This window comes from Haliotis asinina, chromosome 2, assembly GCF_037392515.1.
Source record: "Haliotis asinina isolate JCU_RB_2024 chromosome 2, JCU_Hal_asi_v2, whole genome shotgun sequence".
NCBI classification, from domain to species: domain Eukaryota; kingdom Metazoa; phylum Mollusca; class Gastropoda; order Lepetellida; family Haliotidae; genus Haliotis; species Haliotis asinina.
The window spans coordinates 4,684,245-4,712,209 of NC_090281.1; the positions used below are offsets into that span (position 1 = coordinate 4,684,245).

Below are 27,965 nucleotides of genomic sequence, written 5' to 3' on the forward strand. Positions count from 1 at the left end.
TGATAGATTAGGCTGGACAAATCACCAAATCAATCAGTCACACTTAGTTTCAAACTTCATCATAACGTAATTCATAAGAAGATAAATATGGAAGTCAAGGTACAGACAAACCTGTCCAGCATATCTTGCCGAACGTTCTTCAAACAGCTACTAACAAGACAGGTAACCGGCCCGGTATGAATAATATGGGACGCTTTGGTAAAACTAATAAAATTTCCTGTGACATAAATGATACATTGGACAATCAATACCCAAACAATATACTATCGAAAAATGCTCTGTCGAAACCATGCTAGATCAAAGGTCTTCTATCAAACATGTCAGTTTGATGCATTCTGTAATTTTGAAACTGTCTTAATTTCAATTTCAGAAACGTCAGGTCCCTCTGTTTATTCGACAGAGCATACCCCAGTCCACTCGGTTGTTCTATCACAACCATATGTCATAACGTGTACTGCTATAACTGGAAGCTAATAAAAACTAACGGTAAACGCTAATCAATTTTTCTCGCCTCAAGCAGTGCGTAAAACTGTTTCCACGTATTGATCAGTGCCACCCGTCAACTGCCCATCCATTCTGGGGAGAAGGACCTGTCAGGGCGGCAGAGTGTTACTGTGGCGAAGCAGAGTTTGTCTGATTCAACACAGCCGCGTGTGTTAAACACACAGCTCCAGTGGGTCAGTGACTGAAAAACAGTTACGTCAGATTTAAAGTAATTGTTATATGACGGCAATCTGTGACTATTCGAATATGAACCTAAGAAATCAGTGATTGATAGTTATAGCCTTGGCAATCGTCCGTTCTGTTTTAAAAAAAGGTGAGAATAGGTGTTGTGGTTTGATTGCCAAATTTGTCGCTGAACATATTCGAGAAGATTGTCCGATTTTCGTTTATGTTTCTGCCTCTGATCAACAATTGCCCGGTAATCACTCCTATCATGGTAGTCTTGTTTTGTTGTGCTCAGTAAAGCTTTCACAGACTCTCGTGGTGGGCATCATGATGTCTTATAGAAAACTGACGCTTTGGTGACAGAATTTTGTCCGATGATTTTGTCCTATTGTGTTTTGTGCTACATGTATATGTTCCCGAGTGTTAGGTGAAAAATTGATGTGCCTTGCCAAACTGATGGAACAAACCAGCCCATTTGGTATGACCACTGTGTGATAGCGATCCACATACACATGCCTGTTACATGATCCAATCATGCCCATTTCACCACCATGCCGTCTTGGCCCAGTACTCAATACTTGGTCCAGTACTCAATACTTGGCCCAGTACTCAATACTTGGTCCAGTACTCAATACTTGGCCCAGTACTCAATACTTGGTCCAAGCCTTGCCGTTTCGTACTAAGACGCTATAGTGTGGTCGCCTCGCATTTAGCAGATACTTCTGTATGGTTATGGAAAGGATATTTGCTCTGTTAAACCCGTGAAGATCTGGTGTAGAATTGGTCTTCAGCAACCCATGCTTGTCATGAGAGGCAACTGACGGGATCGGTTTGCCAGGCTCGCTGATTTAGTTGACACATGTCACCCGTTACCTATTGCGTAGACCGATGCTTTCGCTTTGGACCACTGGATTGTCTGGTCCAGACACGATTATTTACAGACCGCCGCCATAAAGCTAGGATGTTGCTGTGTGCGGCTTAACATTAAACTCACACACTTATAACTGAGCAAAGTATGGCATTATTGTGTGGCGACATGATTTGTTTTCCAACCTTTGGATAGGCAGAGTTCAGTGGTGTATTATTGCTCAAATGATGACAACCCACCGTCGGTTTCTTGTAAGACAGCTTTCTTGTGTAGACTACAATAACAGGCTGGGCAGATTTTATAATCACGTTCAAAATGCGATGTGACTTATCTGCCACAAATATGTGGTCTTACTGAATGTTCAAAAGACAGGTATATAGGTATATTTACAACGACATTAATAAAAACGAAAGATAATATAAAAGCTGACATCACGTTATGATAGCAATAGAAACAACAGGGCTGTATTCATATAACCTATGAGAGGCACGCACATAATGACATAATGGCGGCTTCAAGTGCCACCTAACACGCTGTAGATTTATGGCTTCGATGGAGAGCTATTTTTAATGAAGCTTCCAATATTGACAAGTGTTATCCAAACACGTGCAACTTACGCATCTATCAGGGCTTCTAATATTCAGACGACTGGACTTGTACTGCTGAGAACCTTAATTGTAGGTAGTTGTGTCGTGAGACTGGGTGTTTAGGATAACCATATTTGTCATGTCAGAAATGTAACAAATCACACACGCAAAAAGTCAACAGCGAGGTACCTGTTTCAAAACTGAAAAGGGGAGACGTTGTTCAATATTTTGTAATCAATTCAACCGGAGTGATCCCATGGGTCTGGAAATCCACTGTCAGAGAAACACCAGAACGTTACTGGAAAAGATTCAGAAAGAAAAATATCTTTGAAACGTTTGAATTTGATCACTGTAAACAGACCTAGTTACATTCGTACATACACAAGAATATCTACACTATACATGAGATTGATATGACTGGCTCGTGGCTTGATCACTGGAAATAGATTATACTTTAAATTAATTTTGAGATACCTGTCTCTTTCTGCCGTCTTATGCTTTAACCATGTAGAGTGTCAACCTCTGACCACACCCCTAGACATTACAGCAACACATGCATAATTACAGCTTGTAACATTACCTGTCCATTAACAACACAAGTTCCATGTCTGACATGTATATAAAATCTATTGTCATGCATGCCAGAATGTTATTACCAACAGATCAATGAATGTTCGTGTCCACATTGTAATGTGAGGCATATATGCCACAATCGCCCTCGCCACACGCTAAATCATTCATAGGAGAAAGTAAGCAGTTAATGGGAAATGACATGGGCGCAGCAAACGTCCTTGACTGACACCTCCAATGTATACATCAGAAACTCATTTGTCAGTACGTTCTCGTGCCAAGCTAAGAAAGAAAGATCCATGTGTAGGACCAATTCTGCTCCAAATGCAAACAATCTAATTAGCAGAAAAAACAAGTTGCTCTCACGGGGTTAATCTTGGAGTAATTTGGTTGGTTTCGCTGATACTGAACCGATAGTAAATTATAAGAAACTGATGTGTTATGGAAATAGTAAGATTGTTAAAATATGTAACTTTTTTCACGAAATTATTTTCCATGTTGTTGTAAATATGTTTTTGTAAGTAACTCATATAGTGCCGTTGGTGGTAACTTTGAGTGACTTTAGGCTGATTGATTATATAGACATGATAGACATGAACAAAAGCCCCGTCTTTATAAAAAATACATGATTTTAGATACTACCACCAGATGTTTGTTCGTTATGCTTTTGCAATAATTGTATTGTGACAATAATTGTGACTTCAAAGGTCATATAAATAGTTGCCAGCACACTGCCAAAGTAAGGTCATACCATTCATATGATAACCGTATATTACCATGGTATAACCATTACTTCTTTGGGTCGTCACGATCAAACGTGGGTGTGGACCTTTTTGTCCGCCATTGTGTTTTGTTCCGTGTGTCCATTCATATGATTCTATAGGGTGATGAATTCGGATTTTTATCAAAGTCATTTTGAAATGTCCAGGCGCTTTCTTAGATTGTTTTCTTTCTGTTGAAATGAAATTATATAGTCAGGTCAATGACGTGTTAAATGCAAATTCCAAAACAGCGTATCGGTGTTGAATACATTGCTTCCCGCACAACTAACTCTTTCTTAGCCTATATCTATGGCCTGAACACTCTGGCAACCGCGCGAAACAGCGACCTCTCAACGAATATCATGAATAAAGAAGCCACAGTTCCTTATTCATGCCGGTATAAGTTGGTCATACCTCTCACTCACGGTGGGCCGTCAATGGGTATTGTCACAGCCACCTACAGCAATGGCCCGTGAAGTGAAACAGAGAAAATGCAAACTCGTCTATATATAGTTTGACGATACAGTCGCAGAAATTTAGTGCTGGTTATTTTAATCTATCGCATACACCTCCCCGACCCTCATACGTCCTCTTATTACTGACATAGCAACTGTTTGCAGGGACAAAAGCAAGACAAACACCATCAAAAGTCAATTTGATTTTCGATACACAGACAGCAACAAGGACACACAGCTGTCAGGAAGGTTATACCCATAGATTTCTGTACACACAAACTTCACTCCCGCCCACAATAACAAGGGACTTCACACGCGTATCTTGACAGCCTTGATGAGTACCCAATCTAACGAAATTAAATGAACATGTTTAATCATGACATTTTGAAAGCAGTCGCACTTATATAATGTACCTATCAATTAGGTCCCACATCCAAGGACTTTAGGGGTTTATTAAATTATCCTCTATGCCTGTGAACTGTTTGTATTTTTCCTCCACTCCGGTCGTGACTTAGTTGAAAGGATTTACTAATATACCTTGTACAAACTCGGGGACGTCTCGGGCCTGTTATTGGGGTGAGAATTACCTCTACAGACACTCGGACTGAACCTGTTACGCTAGACATGTCAAAAGGTTAAAAGTGTGTTTGCGTTTCTATTTAACACGGCGGCAAGGTCTGTGAAAGGTTCCGCTAAAGTCAACACATTTCTCGCCTGTTGTGGTACTACAATGCAGAAGACATATTTTTTTCAAGATATTGGGTGAAATAGGACCTAACATCACGGTCAGTGTATGGCGAGTGAGTATACTGACTCCGCAGTCCTTTTATATAATGAGGACCGCAAGGCAGGGCAATAACAAGTATCATCTTTTAACATGATGGGCAGGAACAGACCGACATTTGGCTTTTCGGGTAGGACATTGTGTCAACTGCATAACGGTTCACTAGTTATACTGGGCTAAATATACTGGACAATAAAACCAAGGAGTCGAAGGTAGAAGGTATTACCAATACAGTGTAGATCTACTATCAAGTAAATAACTAGAGAGTGATTGAGTGTGTATAGTTCTACGCCGCTTTCCAGCAATACCATGGCGGAGAACACCAGAAATAGGCTTCACATATGATACCCATGTGGGGAATCGAAACCAGGCGGACGAGCGAACGCATTAAACACAAGGTTTCCATACCGCCCCATCAGCTTACTAGTAAAGGCCATATGCTTATTCTGTGGTCCATCTAGTTATTGTAAATTTCAGCAATATTTGATAGATAATACCACATTTGGGGAATTGTAATTTTATTCCCCCTTACGCTTAACAATTCCGATAGTTATTAAACATGTACATCACGCCATTTCAATCCCAGTTCCCATTATTTCGGAAGCGTGGCATAAAACTGCTGATGATATGATCCTTCTACAGGGACAACACATACGTTGATATTCATGAGTTTCCTGAATCTCGCCGTCAAACAAATTAAGTATTGTTTAGCCCGATAAAATGACGTATATAATTACTGAGGCAAAACAGTGATATTAACATGTTATTTAGAACGATGTCGTTATGTTTATTCATTTATGGCTGACTTTACTGACTTTAGCCTCACAACCACACCGTCTTGGAGCAAAACTGTTATTAAAAGTTACTTCTATTATCATCATCAATGCTCATCTCGAAGTGAATCAATGACGTCCGTGGGCGGAACCAGCCTTTTGAAAAAGGCGGTGTTGCACTTTTGTCATATATATCTTCAGACCCCTACCCACCCCGGATCCGCTACTGACGTATATGGCTTTGAGGATATTTGAGGACCCATAACCTCGTGATACCCAGTACACCAGTGCTTGCCTCCACAAAGAGAGAACCAAACTGACTTGACGATAGTGTGTTTTTTATGTGATTTGATAAATACATTTCCAATTAATGGTGTTACAGTCGTGTAAAAAGAACTGTGGATTCTCTTCAAATTGTAAGAGCTGGGTGTCCGGGAGACCAAGATCTCGTTATTCCCGCATACCTGGGATATTTTCGACTGTAATTTACAAAGTTCTCTCATTTATTCACTGTGAAGTCCAACTATGTCAACTCACACTCGTTCGGACATGTACCTAATATTGATATGTGTTACACTAGATAGATACTTGACGTCATTTCTTGCATGATACATATGCAAATATTTTAAACATCAACTTGTGATTTTATCAATTCAACATCTGAAAAGGCGGTAAATTTTGAAGACCTGATTTCCAAACATATTTGGAGAGTGAGTGAGTTTAGTTTTACGCCGCACTCAGCAATATTCCAGCTATATGGAGGCTATCTGCAAATAATGGAGTCTGATCCAGACAATCCAGCGATCAACAGCATGACTATCGATATGCTCAACTGGGAACTGATGACATGTGTCAACCAAGTTAGCTAGTCTGACCACTCGATCCCGGTAGTTGCCACCTTCAACAGTCACGGGTTACGGAAGGCCAATATTCTAACCCTGATCTTCAGGGTCGATATAGATAGATTGAAAACAGTCGTATCAACGCTCGAATTGCCCGAAAATCATAATTATGCGCATAGTAAAATTGTCTCGACATCTGTGCAATCACTAAGAAAACTCAAACTCTGGGATATTAAACTTCGGCACGTCTACATATACCAAAATACGCCTCAGTATATTAATCCAGACCTCGTATTGAACTGCAACCCTCGGAGATTAACCAACTGTCACTCTTTATGGGATCCTAGACGGACATGAACACTAATCAGTCTTTATCTTTGTACAATTAGTCCCGTACTTTGTTTCGAATCTTTAACTGCAGAGAATAAGAATACATTACAATATGTTGATATTTTCATTGCATGTTCAACACTTACTATATTACGAACATAAAACCGGATCCAGGAAACGACGGACAACATACTTGGAAAGCATATTTGAGTGTGCAGACATTTCTTTAAAAATATATTGTTCTAATCACTGATGATATTTAGCTGCTTCGGCGCTTGTAAACAGATCCTTACATCTACTTGAGGCCGTCCCACTAGTTGACGGAGTGAGCCCTCTGTGTGTCTGGCCCATTACTCAGGTGATTCTCCAAATCTTCATTTGATCCAATTGATCACAAACGACTTCTACGTGATCAGAGCGTGCGAACTTTCAATCCCACATATCTAGTAGCAGGGTGTGTTGCTACAAACACAGGACTGCCGGGAGTTGATTGAAGAGCAGACTGTTTGATTCTGTCTGAACATTATCTGTCGTTTTCTTCCGCAGTGAGTGTTGAATGAGTAATGTCTTACGCCGCTTCCAGCAATATTCCAGCAATATCACGACGGGGGACACCAGATATGGGCTTCACACATTGTACCCACGCAGTGAATCGAACCCGGCTCCTTGGCGTGATGACCAAACGTTGTAACCACGAGGCTACCAACCGACATTCTTTCGTCATGAGGATGTCAGTTTAACCAGTCCTAGTGAAACTTTGAATGTATGTATGTATGTGTGTTTGTGTGTGTGTGTGTGTGTGTGTGTGTGTGTGTGTGTGTGTGTGTGTGTGTGTGTGTGTGTGTGTGTGTGTGTGTGTGTTGAGATAAATGTTTATCTAACCATACGCCCCTTCGCTACTCTACCATTCTCAATAAAAATATTCATTGAATAAATCTAGCCGGCTTCAGTAGATCTGCCCATCCATCCCTGTATCATGTATTGTGGTCAGTCTCTTCAATGTTGTCAGTACAACAAATACGAATCAATATGAATGTAAATGAATCAATTAAAACTTGAACAAATCCTGACTAGTTGTTAAATAGGACAAAGCCGGGCCGTCATCAAGTACGTGATGAAAACATGCCTCATCGTGAAGAAGAAAGAACGACATGACCAGTCAACAAGTGTGGATGCATTTGAGAAATGACATCGGCTTTGTCGTTGTAGTCAATACTACTAAGACTCAGATCGCCATGTATCTTTACTGCTGCACACGTGCTAGGACTCTTGAAGACTTAATCACATCAGTAAGGGGATACACCAGAAAATATTGGTTAGGAGCATGTTTTCTTGAGAACCCACATAAATATTTGAGAGCAAAATTACGTCATTAAGCCCTTATTGAGAATAATACTTGTTGTGGTCGGCAATGAGACGTTCTGGGAGTTACGTAGGGCAAGTGGTCCGGCAATAGACTTCTATTCATCCCAAAACATAAAATGGATTCAAGCATCAAATGGGGATGAACTAACACATTGTCAAGCTTTGCCAAATTGTTGAAAACAGTCATCTGAAGGACCAGACTACAAACTGATACCTGTGGCATATACATATACGTAGTCACTGGATGACCTCTTCTTTGTTTCATTTTAGGCAATAGAAATTGGTATATACAGAAATTGGTGTACACAGGAATTGGTGTATACTGAAATTGGCGTTTCCCAATTAGTATTAAATGTAGTCCAACACAATAAGGCTTATATAAAATCGTGTTCGTGGCTTTATTTACATGCTGAAAATATGCATTAAACGTTGTCTCACCGCGTTATTTATTAGCTCTTTCATCTCTCACTCACTCACTCATCCACCCATCCACCCGGGATTCCAGTCCGGGTTAGATCATGTACTATGTAGAGAAGTGTAACGAATAATATTGAGACTAAATTTATTGAGGCTGAGATATTCAATAACCTAGATCGGGTGGTCAATTCTGGTAACTTAATATTCCGTGTCGTTGACGAGGGACGTTGTGCATTATATCAATCACTGGTTTGTCTGGTCCAGACATCCGGTTTACAGATGCATGGCAGAGGATATCTATGATCTAATTGTCTTAGACGAAAACGGACTTGGCCAGCACGGTTGGAACCCACATGGTCTTGTTCTTGGTTCTTGATTCACACAACTATAACGTGCCATAACATGACAGCAAACCCTATTAATTTGTTTGAGCACCACGAGAAGTTGTGAAGATGAAGGAAAACCAAGCTGCATGGACAGTCAACTTCTTTATTGCGATGAGTTGGACGTTTCGGTGTAGGTACTAACACCGTCATCAAGCACGTGAGACCATGCACGATAACGGTCTTAGTACATACACAGAAACGTCGCACTCAAAGAAGTTGACTGTCCATAAAACTTGGTTTTCTTTTGAACCTTATGGAATTGTTCAGATTGTTCGTACTTTCTTTTCAGAATGCCCAATTTTTGATGAGCAAAAATAGTTTTCACAGTCTAGTACGGATTTTACCTAACATGACTGTAAGTGATGCACGCTAAATGGTGACTTCGTGTCATATAACTACTACACTAGTACTGCTGCCCTGGATATTTCAGAGTGATAAATTGAGCGAACTGGAGAGTTTTACGGTCCACTGTCAACGATAACCCGTCCACGTGGTGAGCTGAGACACGCCCTGTACCACGACAACACTGTCCTAGTGGTTTATCCACCAATAACAGGTGTATGAAGATTTACTGTAGCAATTACCCGCAGCACGCCCAGTTGACCTGCAGTTATCAGTAATTACAACATCTTCCTGTAATGTCAACTGTTTCATTACACTGGTTTATCGCCGCTCAGAGTAAGGCGGTATTATTGGGTAGCACACCTTTCAAGTGAAGTTTAATGTGAGTGTGTAAGTGATGTTTGATGTAAAGGAAAGCAGTGTTGATCGATCAGGCTGGAGATAGCAATCATCTGCCAAACTGTTCTAATGTATGGAGGTGAAGGGTTCTGTCTCGCATGGTGACATATTGTTGGCAACGCATGTATTTCTCAAGTCGGAGTGCGTTTGGGTGCAAAGAAGTTTAAACAGGAGCGACCTAATAACAAACAATTGAATGAATAGTTTAAATACAAATGAAACATTCGGAAACAATAAGCGTTTTAAGGTTAATATTGGTCAAATAGTTGTAATTTGTGTAGAAAATCCCGTTATGTTTACAAAGATTCACATTCCATTGTACAATCATTTTGTAAGAGAATGGCTTAGCTATGGATAGAAAAATCATTGTCAGCATGTTTTATGTTAATCCGGTATAGGAATGGTGCAGTGATTGCTCTTCCCTTTTGGATAATTGCAACAATGGTAATCTAGTAATGAATGGTATGTCTGTTTTGTATTTGGTGATGTCTGCAAATCATTACTGTGTCATATGTTTTGTCGTATTTTGACACAAGACAACATGAAGAAACTCCTTGCTATATCACCGTCATCGTGCTACATTCGTTCCTTACACAGTCGGGCCTGTCATTTTAACACAAAGCACCCCCTCGCCCAATATATCGGGGCCCGACATGAGTTGCTGGCGGCAGACCACAAGTGTTTACTTCTAGTTTTAAGATTAAGGCACGACGACAAACATACTTGAGCGCTGTGGAGTGTACATAGTAAATACACGGCCATTGTTTCCAGGGCGTGATGTAAATGAGAGTGTTAGAGCTGGCTGAATGTGGTTGTGATCACGCTCAACAAACATATGATGGAATTATAAATGAAATCGAAAACCTGCACGTGACTAGAGTGATGATTTAATCACACTTATATCATGCACACGGAGATATAATCACATAGGTCTACTTAGAGGGAAACAGGTGCGGTCACCACTTCAAAGAAACACGATCATTATCTATCCTTGAGTTGATGGTGCATGGACAGGTGACGCAACTTGGGCAGTTATCGGCAGTCCTGCTGGAAACTAACTGTATATTAATGGAAACAGCAAAACTTCTATCATAGTGGTATATGTAAACTATCATAAATGTGTTTGAGTCTGAATTCACTGTGTACGTTAATTACGCATCCATTCATCAAGGCGAACAAACAGTCTTTTCGAATTCTATGACTAATTTTCATATTCTAGTTATGAAGAAATCCTCAACTTCCCCCAAAAGTTCAAATATCCAGCGAGGTGTTAGGAAGGCCGCTGGTGCCTTTAGAGTTCGAACCATAATATATAGTTACAGTTGTGGTTTGTTATGTCTGGGAGTGTTGAAGAGCGGAACCACCCATCCATGGCGTTATCTATATATACTCACCTATTTATACACACGCACGCACGCGTACACACCTTTGTTACGCAAAGAGGGGAGTGTATCCTCCATGACAGTGACAAACACATGCAGCGGCAAGTCAATCTCTCACGAAACAACTATACGCCAAACACTGGCAAATCAAATTACGAACTAGGACACGCACTTGTTACCGATATGTGTGACGTTGAATCATTCACCTTGAAAAAACTCATTTTTCTTGGTTTTGTTGTTGTTTCTTCAGGTAATTACGACCTAGCTTACTGTGGTTATCCTGAAAGCAAAACTACACATACAGTCTTTCCAAAAGTTATCACGTAAATACGATTGATTAATCAATACATTATATATTCGAAACTGAATAGCTGCCCGGCCATTGTGTTAATGTTTATTTAACTGCAAATCTCTTAATGTCAGGCAGGTAGCCAGGGTGGTATTCTCCCCAGGGAGGAGAACACGACACGTTTGTACATTGAATCAGGGACCGCTGTAATAATTCTAACGACATAACCATTCACTAGAACGGAATCTAAATTGTTTTAGATTGCCATTTTCCTCTTGAAAAGTGAAATCGTCTCAAGCTTATTTTGAACGAAGCTATATTCAGAGTGAATGGCAAATGCTGATCACAACACGGAAACGATCAATACTGCAAAGATTACTGGTTGAAAGTGTTTATTTATTGTAATTAATACTAGCTTTGATTAATCCATGTCACTAACAGCAGCACACGCATAAACTCGTCTTAGAGCTTTGTAATATGACACATGCAACCTGGCAAGATTCCTTGACAGGAAGGCAAGTCAGTGCATCTCGGAGACCAGCAAAATTGCACACTCTCTTCATCACCGTATTGTCTGGTCCATAATACTGTATTCAAAGGCACTCATCCATAAATTAGAATAGTACTGTTCATAGCGTCAAGTAACAACAACAACAGCAGCAACAACAACACAAACATGAAAGGGCGTTCACGACTTGTGAGGCCAAAGATGGTCCTTTCCCGATATCTTGCAAGGGACTCACAGCAGTATTAGACCGGCTTACATGGCCATAACAGTGCTACTGTTCTCACACTCCTAGTTACACATAGTATAAGGAATCAGCGAGGCACATATGGAGATATTGGATTATTAGATATTACATTGACAAACTGGATCAATATGTCTTGCCATAAACTGCCTTTCTCTGTGAACCTGTCACAGGTGATTCTAAATAGTGTACAACCGTGATTGATAGCTCTCCCTCAATATCCATTGTAGGCGATAAAGAAAATGGCCACCATATTGACGACATCAAATCACGACATAACACATCCAGATCAAACGGTTTGCCAATGGTTTTGCATTCACTTCAACCGACGGCCTGACAGTTCTCGTGACCTTTATTTCCACGCGGTGTATTTCACACATACACGTCTTTCAACATGTTTCACGGCACGGTACTTTCAGTAATGTTGCCAGGACGTACACGTGTTTCATACATCACGCCATACACAATCATAGAGACGTATCTTACAGCGATCTTACGTGTTTGTGACTCATGGTTGCAGTGACGACGGTCGCCAAGTCAAAGAAACTGAAGCACGTACTTCGTCAGCACTGCGATCTTTGAGGGCGACAGATCGATAAATGTATTTAATTCGGTTTAAGAATTTGTACATAGACGTCCCTATTGCCAAAATAAAAATGTTGATCATCCAGAAAGGTGTGTCATGTCTATAGCAGATACGTCTATAATGCCACTTAAAAATGCATTCAAATTGACGTGATTACAGGTTTCTATGACTGGAGGCACAAGGACAATGTTTGTTAGCATATCAGCATCGTGAACTTGTTAGACTCGCATCACATGTTGTACCTCTCCCTTAAGGATGCCACGTCATGACGTTCCGGTCACAGATGTTTAAACCTAACTCACTCATTTACCATGGCAAAGCATCGGCTTTACGATATTCATAACATTCACATTGCATTGCGGAACGATGCCTTGTGTTCTTGTCTACGTTAACGTATTAGAGTTACGGCAGATGTAACTCGGGAGCCGTAATTCTACGTTAACGTATTTGAGTTACGACAGATGTAACTCGGGAGCCGTAATTCTACGTTAACGTATTGGAGTGAAGGCAGCCGTAGTTCAGTAGTCGTAACTCTACGTTAATGTATTGGAGTTACGACAATCGTAACTCAGTAATCGTAATTATACGCTGGGTCTTTTGAACGGAACAGAATGCAGTAGCGCTCACACAGGAGTATTAACCGGCAGTTGTCACATATTCTCGGTGTTGCGTTTTGCTTGTGTTTGCACATGTGAGGCCCGACAATACGATTGTTATTTTTGAAAGGAAATATCAATAATAGCTATTTCATTTATTTTATGTTTGGGTTTAGTTACAACTGTGTATTCCAAATGGTTGCCCAACCGTGAAGGTTAAACACTGTCATGTAAACACACCACCACCTTTGACACAGGCGGGCTTTTGTAACATACGTTATCACTGAAGCATTAGTCCCTTGTACAAGCCACAGTTGGCAGAGTCATGCGTAATCCATTGTAAGCTACTGCCCCTCAGGCATGCTGGAAAAACTTCCATCGTATCATCGAATGATCGCGGATTCGATGTGCGGATTCGCCATGTTTCTGTTTATAGGTTTATGGTAATCCATGTCCGTGTTGTTTTGGCTTCACTTAAGTGGGAAAGCTCTAAGACCTGATTAGTCCGGACTTTCCTCTCACATCCAGCCGACTGGCTGTGATACAATTGAATCACGTACTATGCGAAGCTCAACAAGGACGCTTAAACTCATGCTTCCGATGCTTAAACTCGTGTATATTGACTTCCTCGCTATATTGCAATAGTCTGTTCTCATGCTTCCGATGCTTAAACTCGTGTATATTGACTTCCTCACTATATTGCAATAGTCTGTTCTCATGCTTCCGATGCTTAAACTCGTGTATATTGACTTCCTCGCTATATTGCAATAGTCTGTTCTCAAAAGGATTGTGGAAAACTCCTTCACATGTCTCCTCAACGTGTGTTCGGATGCAATATTCGCACAAACTTAATTCAAAGGGTACGCATACAAGTGCCTGTAAAGTTGTATTTTACGAATTTCTTCCAAACTGAGGAGATACTACGATGCAGCTGAAGGTCTGCCGTAACATGTTCCATGGAACAATCCGTGCTGGTATTGTGGACGTTAAGAGAATAAGAACTTACGTCCCTTATAGCACTATTCCAAAAATATAACTTCACTAAACGTTATTCTGGGCTTCACAACTTGTAAACTCCTACGGAATAGAACCCATACCCATACTCATAGCGTCGTCTTGGAGACCACTGTAACCACTCACCCACCGCACCCACCGCACCGTATGCAATGAGACATAAAACCGATATATAGCCTATATATCGGTGTGGAAAATGCCACAATCGAAACTGGCCTCAGGAACAACGCCAATAGTTTGAGTCTTCAATGCGCCCTAGTGCCAGATCATGTATTTCACGTACCTCAATGAACCTCTTTCTTACCAAGAACACTCTCGTCACATAGGTATAATAAGGTTAAATCATGACACAGGGAATGGTGTTGATATTGTAGCAATGGTGCTGTTGACTGGCCTAGTGTCGAGCAGCACAATACAGGTGGTGTACAGTCACCCTAGTTTACCTGTAACATAGTGTAATTATATGGGTGTGTGACGTCTGGATACTCTTCACGGTACCCGCATTCCATGAGCTCTCGTCATGGCCACTGCTGTTTCCGTATCAACGGAATTATTCATGATTCTTGCAGCGAAACTTCCTCGTCATGTGGTGTACGTGTCAGTTGCAGTTACAAACTACAATCACATATTACTTTTTTAATTTTCAGTCATTGGTTGATAATATTAAACATGGAAATGTTTCGGAATCATATTTTTCAGTCAATCTGCCAAGTACGAGGGGATGTCAATAAGTTTTGAGCCTTGAGCATTTTTCATACCCAGGTGTCACAGCCTATGGTACGACATTGAACTTTGGGGTGTAGCTGATGTGATATATAAGTTTTGGTATCCTACTCTCAGAAGTTATTGAACAGCTCACATTGACAGTAAGAGACCCCCTCACGGCAGTGAAACTGAATAAAATTGAGTAAAGAGCTGTAATTAAGTTTTTAGTTCTTGAAGGAAACTCGGCGAAGAACATTGAAGAAAGGCTTTCAGCAGTTTATGGGAAGTCGTCCCCTTCATCTGCTACCATCGAACGATGGGTCAATGAATTTAAGCATGGTAGAGAGAGTCTTGAAGATGACCCCCGTCCAGGTCGCTTAACAACAAGCACTAGTCAGGAAAACATTGACAGAGTGCATAGATTTGTGCTGGAAAATCGTCGAATCACACTCCACGAGTTAAAGGGGACCACAGGCATTTCACACGGATCCATCGAGGCAATTCTTGATGAACATCTCGTCATGTCTAAGGTGTGCGTAAGATGGGTGCCAAGAATGCTTACAGATGAAATGAAGCAAACAAGGGTCACCATAAGCAACTCCATGCTAACCAGATACAACAAGAATCCAGAAGATTTTCAATTTAGGCTAGTAATCTTGCTGCATCCCCACTACTCTCCAGACCTGGCACCAAGTGATTACCATCTGTTCCCAAATCTCAAGAAACACTTGCATGGTCGTAGATTTCAGGATAATAATGAGCTTATTGCTGCTACTGAGGCTTGGTTTGAGGACCAAAATCGCGCCTTCTACAGAGATGGCATCAGCGACTGGCAGAAAAGATGGAACAAGTGTCTTGACTCACAAGGGGACTATGTTGAAAAATAAATGTGGTTCATACCAATTTTTTGTGTTTTTCTATGCAAGGCTCAAAACTTGTTGACATCCCCTCGTAATTAGAATTTTCAGTCCGACTGAAACCAGTTGTAAATTGCCCCCACGAATCAAGCTTTTTACGCAGTATTACAGATGCACAAAAGTTGCAGATATACCAGTATTATGTTGACCTTACGACAAACATCGTGACCGTTTGTTTTCAAATTGTGATAAATGTTTCACATACAAGTATTCGTTGACCTGAGCTTGGTGTGCATTCCGTGTCAGTGTCTTCAACCTGCCTCCATCACCTGGTGAGTGTAATGTACACCAGCATCATAACTATATATAGTCTATAATATAGACTCAGTGTATCTTGACCATGTTTCAGATATCGTGATGGATATCATCAGAAACTGCCAGTTTGTCAACAAGGTCCGAGATGACGTCATCATTAAACAAGGGGACAAGGGGGAGTGGTAAGATATAAACACTGCAGGACTGTCCCATTTTCGTCTGATATCTGAATCTCACGCTTGATTTATCTTCAAAGTGTAACGTCCAGGTTCAAGTCTCACAAGGGTACAGTGTGTGATTCCCATTTTCTGGTGTAACAGTAATATTGCTGAAATATGAAATATTGCTAAATGTGGCGTAAAACTAAATGCATCCACTCAGTAACTGTTCAAAGAGAAAGAGCAAACAACGGTATTGTTGAGCGTTTCTATAATCAGGTAGTTATGAACATTTACCACTGAACTTGAAGCACTCGCCGAAGGCAATATTATCAAATAACAGTCACACAGACTAGTTCAACACAACGATAGGTATTTACAGAGTTTGTGTGATCACATAACCCTGATCTCCCATCACATCTTAGTGGGTGGTCATATGAGGTCAAGCAGGGTTTAAGGTCTTTGCATTCAAGATTATGGTAATATGTGCAGAGCCTCCCTCTCTCTCCTCTCTCTCCGTCTTGTCTGTCTGTCCGTTTGTCTGTCTCCCTCTCTCTGTGTGTCTGTGTATATGCTTGATTTCCCACCATTACGTATTCCTGGATGGACACCCAAGTCAAACAGTTTAGCAGTCATGGTTGTATTCCTTAATGTCGGGGTAACAACAAAGACCATAATAGCACGTCTATTGGTAAACAGGAATTCGACCCATAGAACTGCCTGTCTCTGTGAAATCAGAACAGTTAGCACCAAATCATCAATGATAGTTTCACCCTTATCCCGGGATTAAGGTGCCAGTTACCTGTACAGCAGAATACTTGTGACTGTTGCTGCCTGTTGGCACGATTGTGTCCAGTGCGACCGATGTTTGGATATTGTGCTTATGTACACGAGGTAGAGATTTCAAACGAAAGTGGTTTTTGGTCGCCAAGAAATATAATAATGCACTTAATTTATGTACGCGAGCAATATCTATATGAATGAAGTACCTTAACATTGTACATACACTGTACGTGCGTTTAAACGTCCACAAACGTTTAACCAGGTACATCTCTTTATTATGGGAAATGCATTGTTAAATACCGCCAGTCTACTTACTGGGCCACACACATGTGGTTGTTTGTATGTTTGGTAACACCGCCGCCGCACTATTCCAGTTATATAACGGATGTCTGTAAATAATGGAAGCTTGACTTGATAATCCGGTGACTGAAATATGCGTCCTGGGCATCCATCGGCTGAATTGAGATACGATAACATCAGTTGGTCGCCTGTTACCACTAGCATGGGCTGCTGACCAACAGCTCTAACCCACATATGCACAGGATGAATGTAAAAGACGACAAAATGTTATGGATGTCAACTTCTTCTTTATTGTTTTTACGATGCAGGTTTCTGGGTTGTTCCTTGCCCCTTCGTCAGGTGGATGCTAACTAACAGTTAAACAGGATATATATACTAGTAATGTACATGAAGACAGAGTGATGATTTTAAGCATGTATATGCAATTAAAAATAGCAGATAAAAAAAGAATTCATCTCTGTTCATCTGTGGGGCTAATCTCTTGATATTGATAGCTTCTGAAATTTTGCGTCGTTGCCAATCATGGATGTTTGATACTGTGATGGTTGTTGTTTACCAGTCAGTAGAGTGTGACGGATTGTTCACAATGTGTTCAGAAAGGGCTGACTTTAAATGTGATTTCTATACTGAAGTTTGTGCTCTTTCAGCCTAATGTCAATGGGGTGAGATGTCTCTCCTACATAGCTGCTGCCACAGTCACACCATGATCTATGTATATGAAAAACAATGATACAGACAAGTCACATGACACTCTAGTATGAGTTATGTTGATGATATACGTTACGTCGTCTAAAAGCGCGTGTAGGAATAAGGCTGAGTTCCTCATTGCCTAAATCCCTTCCTGCAGGGTCTCAAGGTCACATATAATATCGGGGATACATAATTGTACTGCATCAATTGAAGTTTTAAAACTGATGCGTTTCGGTTAATAGACGTTGTTCCACTATTATCTACCCGTGTGTATACCTAACACCTGGTTTCAGTTTCTACATCATCCTCGGCGGCCAGATTTCAATCTACATCCTCAACAAGGACAAGGACGGCGAGGATGAGTCAGAACTGGACATCATCTACCGGAGGGGCAAGGACGGCAAACTGGACAGGAGCAAGCTTGGACACTTCGTCACACATCTGGGTAAGTGAGCGAGTTTCGGAAGCAGTTTAGTGATATCCCTGCATGTCAGCTTGATATTATTTGGAAGCTAATATATTATTAGGGTCTACAAACTTGGTGAAATATACAAACATTGGTCCTGTAATGCCAAGGATCATGACGGAAGTGAGTCATGGAAACTCGTCACCAGCAGTCCCTAACACAAATAAGGGAGACAACTATTGGAAGGGAGTTCAGGCGACCCGAACAGAGTAAGCCTTCAGTGGGATGACCCCAGTACTCTGAATCCACGACTAATTCATGTTTCAAATCCACTTGCCGAATATCGAAGGTTATGGTCTCTAACACTAAACGATATAACTTATGCAGTCATAATTATGATCGTTTGTTGCATAGTATTTTGAATATTTCAATGCAGGGTGAGCTTTTTCCTTCTCTACTTTTCGCATTTTGTGAAAAAAACCCGGATTCGATTCCCCATATAGGTACAATGTGTGGTGTCCTTCGCCATGAGATTGTTGGAATACTGCTATCACTAAACAACTCACACAGTCACTTACTCATAAGGATTTGGAAAGAGATGAGCGTATTCTGACCTGCGAGTGGTAGCGGTTACAAACACATGCAAGTGCAAATCAGTTCTTCGCCTGAAAACCTGTCCATTCATCTGACTTATTCACAAGTATCTGGGATATCGTTTGTAGATGAATGTTTTATACTCTTGTGTTACACTGCCTCACACCCACGTCACTGCTGACACGCTCATACTTCTGGATACCCGTAGGCGCTGGAAGCCCGTTCGGTGAGGTAGCCCTGGCCTCAGATGACTGTATCAGGACTGCCTCGGTTATAGCGGACGAGCGGACGGACTTGGTGGTGGTGGACAGACAGCTATACAACCGGTCAGTCAGGGATGTGCTGGCCAAAGAGTTCAGAGACAAGGAACGTTTCATAGCTAGCAACAAACTCTTCTCCTCTTGGCCCCCTAAGTACCGCAAACAGCTTGCCATGGCTATGTACATGGAGACGTACTCGTATGAGGCGACACTGGTGCGACAGGGAGATGACACAGAGAATATGTACTTCATTCTCAGGTGAGGGAAACCTACATGAAAACGTGACCTCATTCGTGTATGACGTGAGTAGGTACTTCATTCTTAGATGAGGGGAAAGGAAACGTTGAGTTTAGTAGGGAGGGAGAAAAATGCGAACGTGTACTACTTCTTTAAAGGTCACATGCAACCAAAAAATCAAGAGATGAGATGGTGAACTATTGCATAGCTGGAAACTGTCATTCGCAAAAGTACAAGGCAGGACTTGAAACTGACAAGGGTTTGCACCAGTTTCCGTAAAATCTAGTCATCCGAGAAAAATGGATGTAGTTTGTTTGCAACCCACAGACACAAAAACATGTCACGTGCACAAGTATCACACCTGCATAATTTAGTGAATCGTTTAAACTTTATTTTCAACTTTATAGGTTGAATTGGCATTTTTGATGATAAGGGCTTACCGAAAGGTATCAGAATCCGCAAAGTTGTGTCTTACGTTGCATGTGACCTTTAAGTTAGGGCACACATAATCAAGAATCATGCACAACCCATTCTGATAGATTACACCGTACCTATAACAGCTGGGCCTAGTGAAAATATAAAGAATACACTCACTCTAATGACGCCTTCCTGCATGATTGAACTGCCTTGAAGTGGTACGAAGACAGGGCACTGTATGTGAATGTGTGTTCTTAATTAATCTACCTGCAACCCAGAGCATCACACACGAAATAAAATAAAAGGAGAACTTCATTTCATTTTTTGATGATGATATTCTGGGTAAGATTCGTGGCTACCCAAGCTATAAAGCACCAGGTAAGCTCACCAGGTTCACTGTGTGTCATCGTATCCCAGTTGCGTTCATAGATTCGTAAAATTGTTCTGGTCCACGCACTTCGTGTTTAGTGTTGTAATTTTCTCCTTGCAGTGGTCAAGTGGAAGTCCAGATTGACCCCTCGCAACACCCGCAGCAATACAGAAAGATATTCCTGGCAGCTAATCAATCCGAAACTGCCAAGTAAGCATTTTCTTTAGCCGGTCTCGTAATGACAGTGCATAATCAATGTTTCCAAACGACTCCCTGTTGTCATACAAACTGACAACCAAACGTTGCAAGTACTCGTGTTGTGTCATCTTAACAGTTCCAGTTGGAATTGATGCAGGGCACGTACCTACCGGAGACACCTTACAGCTAAACGTTTTGCAGACAAACCGTTACAAAGCTTTATCGGGATGACTCTAGGACTCGAAAACACGATTATATGGATGGGGTGTGTTAGTCAGTGTGTGTGTCGAATAAGTATGTATATGAGTGACTGCGTACCTGAGTTGGCACATGTGTACAAGAGGGTGTCATATATATGTATGTGTGCGTGCGTGCGTGCGTGCGTGCGTGCGTGCGTGCGTGCGTGCGTGTGTGTTTTCGATACATATAGTAATGTATGGTGCTTACGATGCCATATAAGAACCTAAACGTTTGTCTATTTAAGGTATCGTATGGCGAATTATTGCACGTATATATTCCCAAATGCATCAATAAACAATGTACACAAAGGCATTTATGTGCACAGATTGTTGAAAAAGACGGACAAAGCACGACCCCCGACCGAACACCACAATAGCAACAACATAAAGAAGAGGGACAACTTCAAAAGCACGAAGCTATGCTACCTTGGTATCAACGAGAGTGTGGGTAGGTGATGCCTTAAGACCTGGATCTTCCACAGCATGTACCTGAGCACTGGGCGCAACCAGTCAGGTCACAAGTATCCTATTGGTATATCATCCGGAAGAATAGTAAATGAAACTATGAAACAACAACATAAATGATAGGGTAAACACTTTGAGGACATGGTCTTGTTTTAAGTGTTGATGTTTTTTTTTGTACACATTGTCAGTTTCATCTGACGAGTTTCGATTTAAAAACGGAATTTCGAGTTTCGTAATATACGGGCACTTCAAGTGCAAACTGACACTGGTCAACTCCGCTTAAGGTTTCGTTAAACGGACACCTAACTTCTTAACTCAAGCTCCTTGGACCTGCCTAAGACTTGAACAGTAAACTCCGATTACACCGACAGTCAGCAAACAGAAACAAAACTTGCACAAACAGTTCATTTAATGGGGAATACTGCCATTGCCTATTTCTCTTGAAACTGTCAACAGTGTGGACGTACGGGACCGAGTGATATTAAAAGGCGGATATTTATGGCCATATAAAACCGAAATCAAATACGTCCCCTTTTCGCACCTCGCTGCGTGGTTTAAACGGTAAAGTTAAACATCTGTAGTTAGTCATCTGGCAATACATCGGTAGAAATTAATCTCATTGTGTTTGCATAGGTTTGTAATATTTGCGAACGAGTCTGGTATTGAAGTGTTGGTTACTAAGAGGAGGTTGGTGTAAAGGGGGCGTATCTGACTTATCGATCACCTGCTGTTATAATGTGCGTGGTGGGGTGTGTTTCTGCGCCAAATCATGTGAAATGCTTTTGTGGACTCAATATTTTTAACAAGACCTACGCAGTCTGAGTATTTACAACAGACAATTATTATGCGCTACGACTGGTGTGTCTCACACAGACAATTGGGGTCCCAACCACAACAGTTTATTAAAATATTTTCGGCTTTTGAACGTATGGATTCACGTACGGTGGAAATGTAGTAATGACTGAGTTAGGAGTGGTATAGTAGACGGCGAGGTAGTACTGAGGTAGACGGCGACGTAGTACTCAGGTAGACGGCGAGGTAGTGCTGCGGTAGACGGCGAGGTAGTACCGAGGTAGACGGCGAGGTAGTGCCGAGGTAGACGGCGAGGTAGTACCGAGGTAGACGGCGAGGTAGTACCGAGGTAGACGGCGAGGTAGTTCTGAGGTAGACGGCGAGGTAGCACAGAGGTAGACGGCGACGTCGTACTCAGGTAGACGGCGAGGTAGTGCTGCGGTAGACGGCGACGTAGTACTGAGGTAGACGGCGACGTAGTACTGAGGTAGACGGCGACGTAGTACTCAGGTAGACGGCGAGGTAGTGCTGCGGTAGACGGCGAGGTAGTGCTGCGGTAGACGGCGACGTAGTACAGAGGTAGACGGCGAGGTAGTGCTGCGGTAGACGGCGACGTAGTACCGAGGTAGACGGCGAGGTAGTACCGAGGTAGACGGCGAGGTAGTGCTGCGGTAGACGGCGAGGTAGTACCGAGGTAGATGGCGAGGTAGTTCTGAGGTAGACGGCGAGGTAGTACAGAGTTAGACGGCGACGTAGTACTCAGGTAGACGGCGACGTAGTACAGAGGTAGACGGCGAGGTAGTGCTGCGGTAGACGGCGACGTAGTACAGAGGTAGACGGCGAGGTAGTGCTGCGGTAGACGGCGACGTAGTACAGAGGTAGACGGCGACGTAGTACTCAGGTAGACGGCGAGGTAGTGCTGCGGTAGACGGCGAGGTAGTGCTGCGGTAGACGGCGACGTAGTACAGAGGTAGACGGCGAGGTAGTGCTGCGGTAGACGGCGACGTAGTACTGAGGTAGACGGCGACGTAGTACTCAGGTAGACGGCGACGTAGTACAGAGGTAGACGGCGACGTAGTACTGAGATAGACGGCGAGGTAGTGCCTGAGAAGACGGTGGTATAGTACGAGAGTTGACGTTGGGGTAGTACCCGAGAAGATTGTGGTGCAGTACTGGTGTAGACGGCGAGGTAGTACTGGGGTGGTTTAGTACAGGAGTAGATGGTGGTGTAGTGCCTAAGTAGACGGGGGTGAAGCACTGAAGTAGACGGTGATATAGCACTGGCTAGACTGTGCGTGGTGTAGTGCTTGGGTAGAGGGTGGGGTAGTACTGGGGATCTGAGTGACCTACTGATGTCGACGTTCTTCTAGTACTGCACAGATGAAAACGCATCACTGTCAACGGACCTTACCTTACCGGTGTGGAACAATGGGTAAAATAATTACAGTAATTTGTGAATTCAAATTAGTGAACGTTCAGCCGTCTCCTTGAGAGGCCGATTTGGTGTTGGTACAGCCAAGGCTGTCATTGCACAATTCGATATGCTACTGCTCTGTTGCAGGGGACATTGAGATGCTCTTGGATCTGAAGACGTACATGAACACGGCAGTATGCAAGGAGAGGACGGAGGTCCTGGTCCTCGAGATGAAGCATTACGAGAGGTTGTTCGTTAGGAGACATCAAAGGACAATAGAATTAATGAGAGACGAGCTCGCCGTCAAACTAGAAACACGCATATCTCTCCTTGCTCAGAAAGACGATATTCCTCTACTCGGCTACCTACACAACAGAATCCTGAGCCGCTATAAACCTCCACCCCCTGTAGAAAAAGACAGACGTGAAATGACTACAGTTTCTGCTGCTGAAAAAGAGTTTCTAAACCATCGAGGCCCATTAATAGACATGTTCGGGCCAGGGAGTGTGTTTTACATGATACGGGTCCGGGAGAAGACAAAAGAGAAACTCAGATTGAAGAGACATCGGAAGGTGGACCAGATTCCACCAGCTCATGTTCACAGTGTTCAACTACCCCAGAGCATGCTGTTGGCGGCTCAGAACGCCCGGGATCAGGAGGATGGACATGGCCGAGATGGACCAAGAAGTTTCAAGAGTATTCAGAGTTCCCATCAGCAGGACTCCACCGACGACTACGGAGCCGACATGGACTATTATGTTGACGACGATGCTGAGCCACTGTCTATGGGGGTGACAATAGACCAAGATGAACACGACGCCGCTTTGACAAACTTAGAAGAGAGAATAAGACTTTGGTTAAAGAGAGAAAACCCCAAATCCAGGTCCAAAGTTGCTCAACTCCGAAGACTTGCGCTACAGGTAAGGTGCATTATTACATCGTTGGCCTTCACTTTAACCACGAGGCTAACAAACTGGCCCTACGGGGAATAACATACACAGATAATACCCAGAGGATTGTAATTTCGGAGGTGACATTAAAATGTAACATATAAACATATGTATTGAGGTTAGTGATAGTGACATATATTGAAGTAAAATTACTGTCAGATATTGATGCAAACCTTCTCACAGTTACTGACAAATATTGATGCCAAGTTGCTTACTGATTATGTCACGTTACTGACAAATACTGATGTGACGTTACTTGCATATATTGATGTCAAGTTACTGACAGATATCAATGTCAAGTTACTGACAGATATGACATCACGTTACTGACAGACATGGATGTCACGTTACTCACGGATGCAGGTGTAAGACTGCTGACAGCATGACTCCTCTGCTTCAGGATATGGACATACAGCCCCGTCCCGGGAACCGTGTGGTCATCCGTCGTCGTCAACCCACAAACATATCTCCTCTTTTAGACGAGGAACCCACCAGGGAGAGAGAGAAGGAAAAGATTTCACACCTGAAGATATTACTGACCAACTCATAGTCTTCCACTGCGTCATCACTGTTCATTTGTGACGCTATTTTGCGATGACTTTCAAGAAGTCAAGGTTTTATGCTGCAGTTCATACGTTAGGGCATACGCGATGTAACATGTCATACTGTCTGTGTTACTGTAAGAATAGGGTATATTATTTGATTTGATACAGCAAAGGATGTGACATGTCTGTGATATTAATACACCTGTGATTGGGGAGAGGGAAGACGGGATAAAGAATGGATAGAGAGTACATGTTATATGACGCAATGGGCGAGGAAATGTATCTGATATTACACAGTTTAACTGGGATATACCTTTGATATTACGCACCTGGGAAAGGATACATTTTCATGTGACGTATTTGGGATAGAATCTTTCTGTCATATTTCATGGTAAGGATAGCGTACATCTGTGATGTTACTGTTCTGGATAGGTGAACTCTTGATTTAAAGAAGGGACAGGATAAATATCTGAATAACAGTCGGGACTAAACAGTGCTGTGTATAACACAGTTAGTGTGTAACATGGCGTGAGGCGATTTGTATACATTGGACCTGGGTTTAACGTAGATAGTGTAAACACTTAAAAGACTGTAAGTGTAGGGATAGGCTATCTAGGCAAAGTGAATAACACCGAATGTGACTGACTCATGTTAATGACAACAAAATATGGATATCTCCCAATGTCCCACATTGTGCGAGAACACAGTTAACAAATGTGAAGACAAACTGATGTTACGTTTTCAAAGAAAATATTTACATTAATGTATATTTGAAAACATTGCTGCTAATTAGGGCAGACATGAAAACATTGCTGCTAATTAGGGCAGACATGAAAACATTGCTGCTAATTAGGGCAGACATGAAAACATTGCTGCTAATTAGGGCAGACATGAAAACATTGCTGCTAATTAGGGCAGACATGAAAACATTGCTGCTAATTAGGGCAGACATGAAAACATTGCTGCTAATTAGGGCAGACATGAAAACATTGCTGCTAATTAGGGCAGACATGAAAACATGTAAAAGTGTCATAGTAACGGTATTAGTCATGTGAGATGTCTACCTCTTCGGCTGGATGCCATATCCGACATATCCGTTGTTCATATCTTGAATCAATGCTAAACATTCGTATTTTTTTAATAACTGCATTTACAAGAATCTGTCTGGTCATCTAAAGAACAGTGCTTAAGATACATTGCGTTTTGTGTGCATTAAAACTGTGTAAACGCATTCGCTGTCTGACTAAATTGTCAAATTGCGTTATTCGAAATAGAAACACTGGCACTTCAATTCACTTATTTATTACATGAGTTTGATTTCCTTCTTGGACAGTTTTTTTGTTGTGTCCAGGGCGTCTTCATTCTACAGATTTCAGAACCGACCTACAAGCCTCCAACACTAGTGTTGACACGTGCGTGTGTTTTTGTTACATACACCGCACCGACCGTGAACACATGTGAAGTATAGTAGGGAGGTCACCGTGGTCCGAAACTGCTAAGTGAACAATCTTTGATTACTGACACCTGCGTGTGTCGAAGTTCTGTAACCAGGCCATGACCTTTTTGTGCCAAATATTGAATAAAGCTACCATCAATCCTGTGGCATTCTTCCTTTAGGAGAACGTTAGAATGCATCCCTACCCGTAAGTATCGATTTAGTGATTTTGTGAATCGATTAGAGTGATCGGAGTATATAAACTATTCATGATGGACGAGGTTGTAAATAGTCACGTACGGAACAAACGGACAATAAATGTTTTATAAATAATAACCCCAGTTTTCTTATTGAATATTTATGGTAAATGCTATTTGTGGTTGTGTTATTTATTCTATAATATCTGTCCTGAAAATAGTGGCTGTCAAACTATGAGTGACAATAACCTTTGTTCCATGCACACTGGAGTACCAAAAGTGTCGTGGAAAGTCTCGCACTGACCCTGTATACACGGTAACCTTGCCTTACTGGACAGTGTCTAATGGAGGCATGTATACCAAGGGCATCGTATCCACTGAGAAACTTGTTAAACAGGATCCCACATGCACGTATCGGGAACACATTCCCATACATATCAGTGTAATGCTCATTGAAATACAAAGGCCAAAACTCTCTCCACTTCCGAATGAAATAGGAATCCGGACAATACAGAGTGAGTGAGTTTGGTTTTACGGATACTTGTATCATGTGGGGAATCGAACCCGGGTCTTCGGCGTGCCGAGAGAACGGTTTAACCATTAGGTTTCCCAGCGCCCTTTCGGGACAAGAAGAAAATGGAATGACTTTAGCGTGTGGGATTCAAACTTAGCCAAATAAGACACGGATGTCGTAGATGTACGTCGTTCCGTTTTATATGCTGGTACTGGGTCACTGCACAGAGGTGTTACGTCAAGTGACTCACAGCTCAAACTGCCTTGTATCAACCGCTGAAAATCAATACAATATATTCGCAAGACTAGCACGTAGCGGTGCTGGGAACCCTGTGTATATGACCGGTTTTACAATCCAGGGACTAAATGTCAAATCTAAACCACTGGAGCCCGTTTCACAAAAACTTTGCTCTACGATTGTCGTAACTCTTTGTTAGGTCAGTAACTACTACGATCGCTAAGAGAAGCGAGGTCCAGATCAAAATACAGCAAGTCTGCAATCAGGCGTATCGAATCCGTTTCATTCAGTTCACTTAAACACAAAGAATATATCTGGACATAAACTCGTAAACTAAACATGGAACTTGAGTCGAAAAGATTACCGCGTCTTCGTTATCCTCTATCATAGTCCTTGACAAGTTCCGTTTGGTGTGAAGGAAAAGATATTTGTGAAATGTTAATAAACGGATCGCTAAAAAAACATAACAACGGTGGAATTCAAATTATTATTCGTTCAATAATCTCCTTGTATCGTTGTTTGACGTTGTTGTTAGCACCGTAACAACATAAACTGCAACATCACTTTGCAGATCTAGAAATATTTCAGCAACGGTACATGTACCTAGACCAGTGGTGTTCATCTATTATCAGCGTATGTCTACAGACAGATTTTATGTACGCCTCTATCCGTTATTTGTCCCATGGCATTGGCACATGCACATATTTGGCACTAGACGTAAAC

General features: G+C 41.9%; 1 protein-coding gene across 1 annotated transcript in view; it reads left to right on the forward strand.

The window, feature by feature from the left end:
- The window catches only part of LOC137272210 (uncharacterized), a 30,374-nt gene extending 3,744 nt beyond the window's left edge, over positions 1-26,630 (forward strand). Inside the window, exons 2-8 of the mRNA XM_067804569.1 lie at positions 16,136-16,223; positions 18,266-18,417; positions 19,181-19,490; positions 20,377-20,466; positions 21,020-21,141; positions 23,512-24,284; positions 24,715-26,630. Of these exons, the coding sequence (XP_067660670.1) occupies positions 16,136-16,223; positions 18,266-18,417; positions 19,181-19,490; positions 20,377-20,466; positions 21,020-21,141; positions 23,512-24,284; positions 24,715-24,864 (1,685 nt within the window). The 3' untranslated portion in view covers positions 24,865-26,630. The remainder of the gene's footprint in view (positions 1-16,135; positions 16,224-18,265; positions 18,418-19,180; positions 19,491-20,376; positions 20,467-21,019; positions 21,142-23,511; positions 24,285-24,714) is intronic.
- Positions 26,631-27,965: the final 1,335 nt, after the last annotated feature.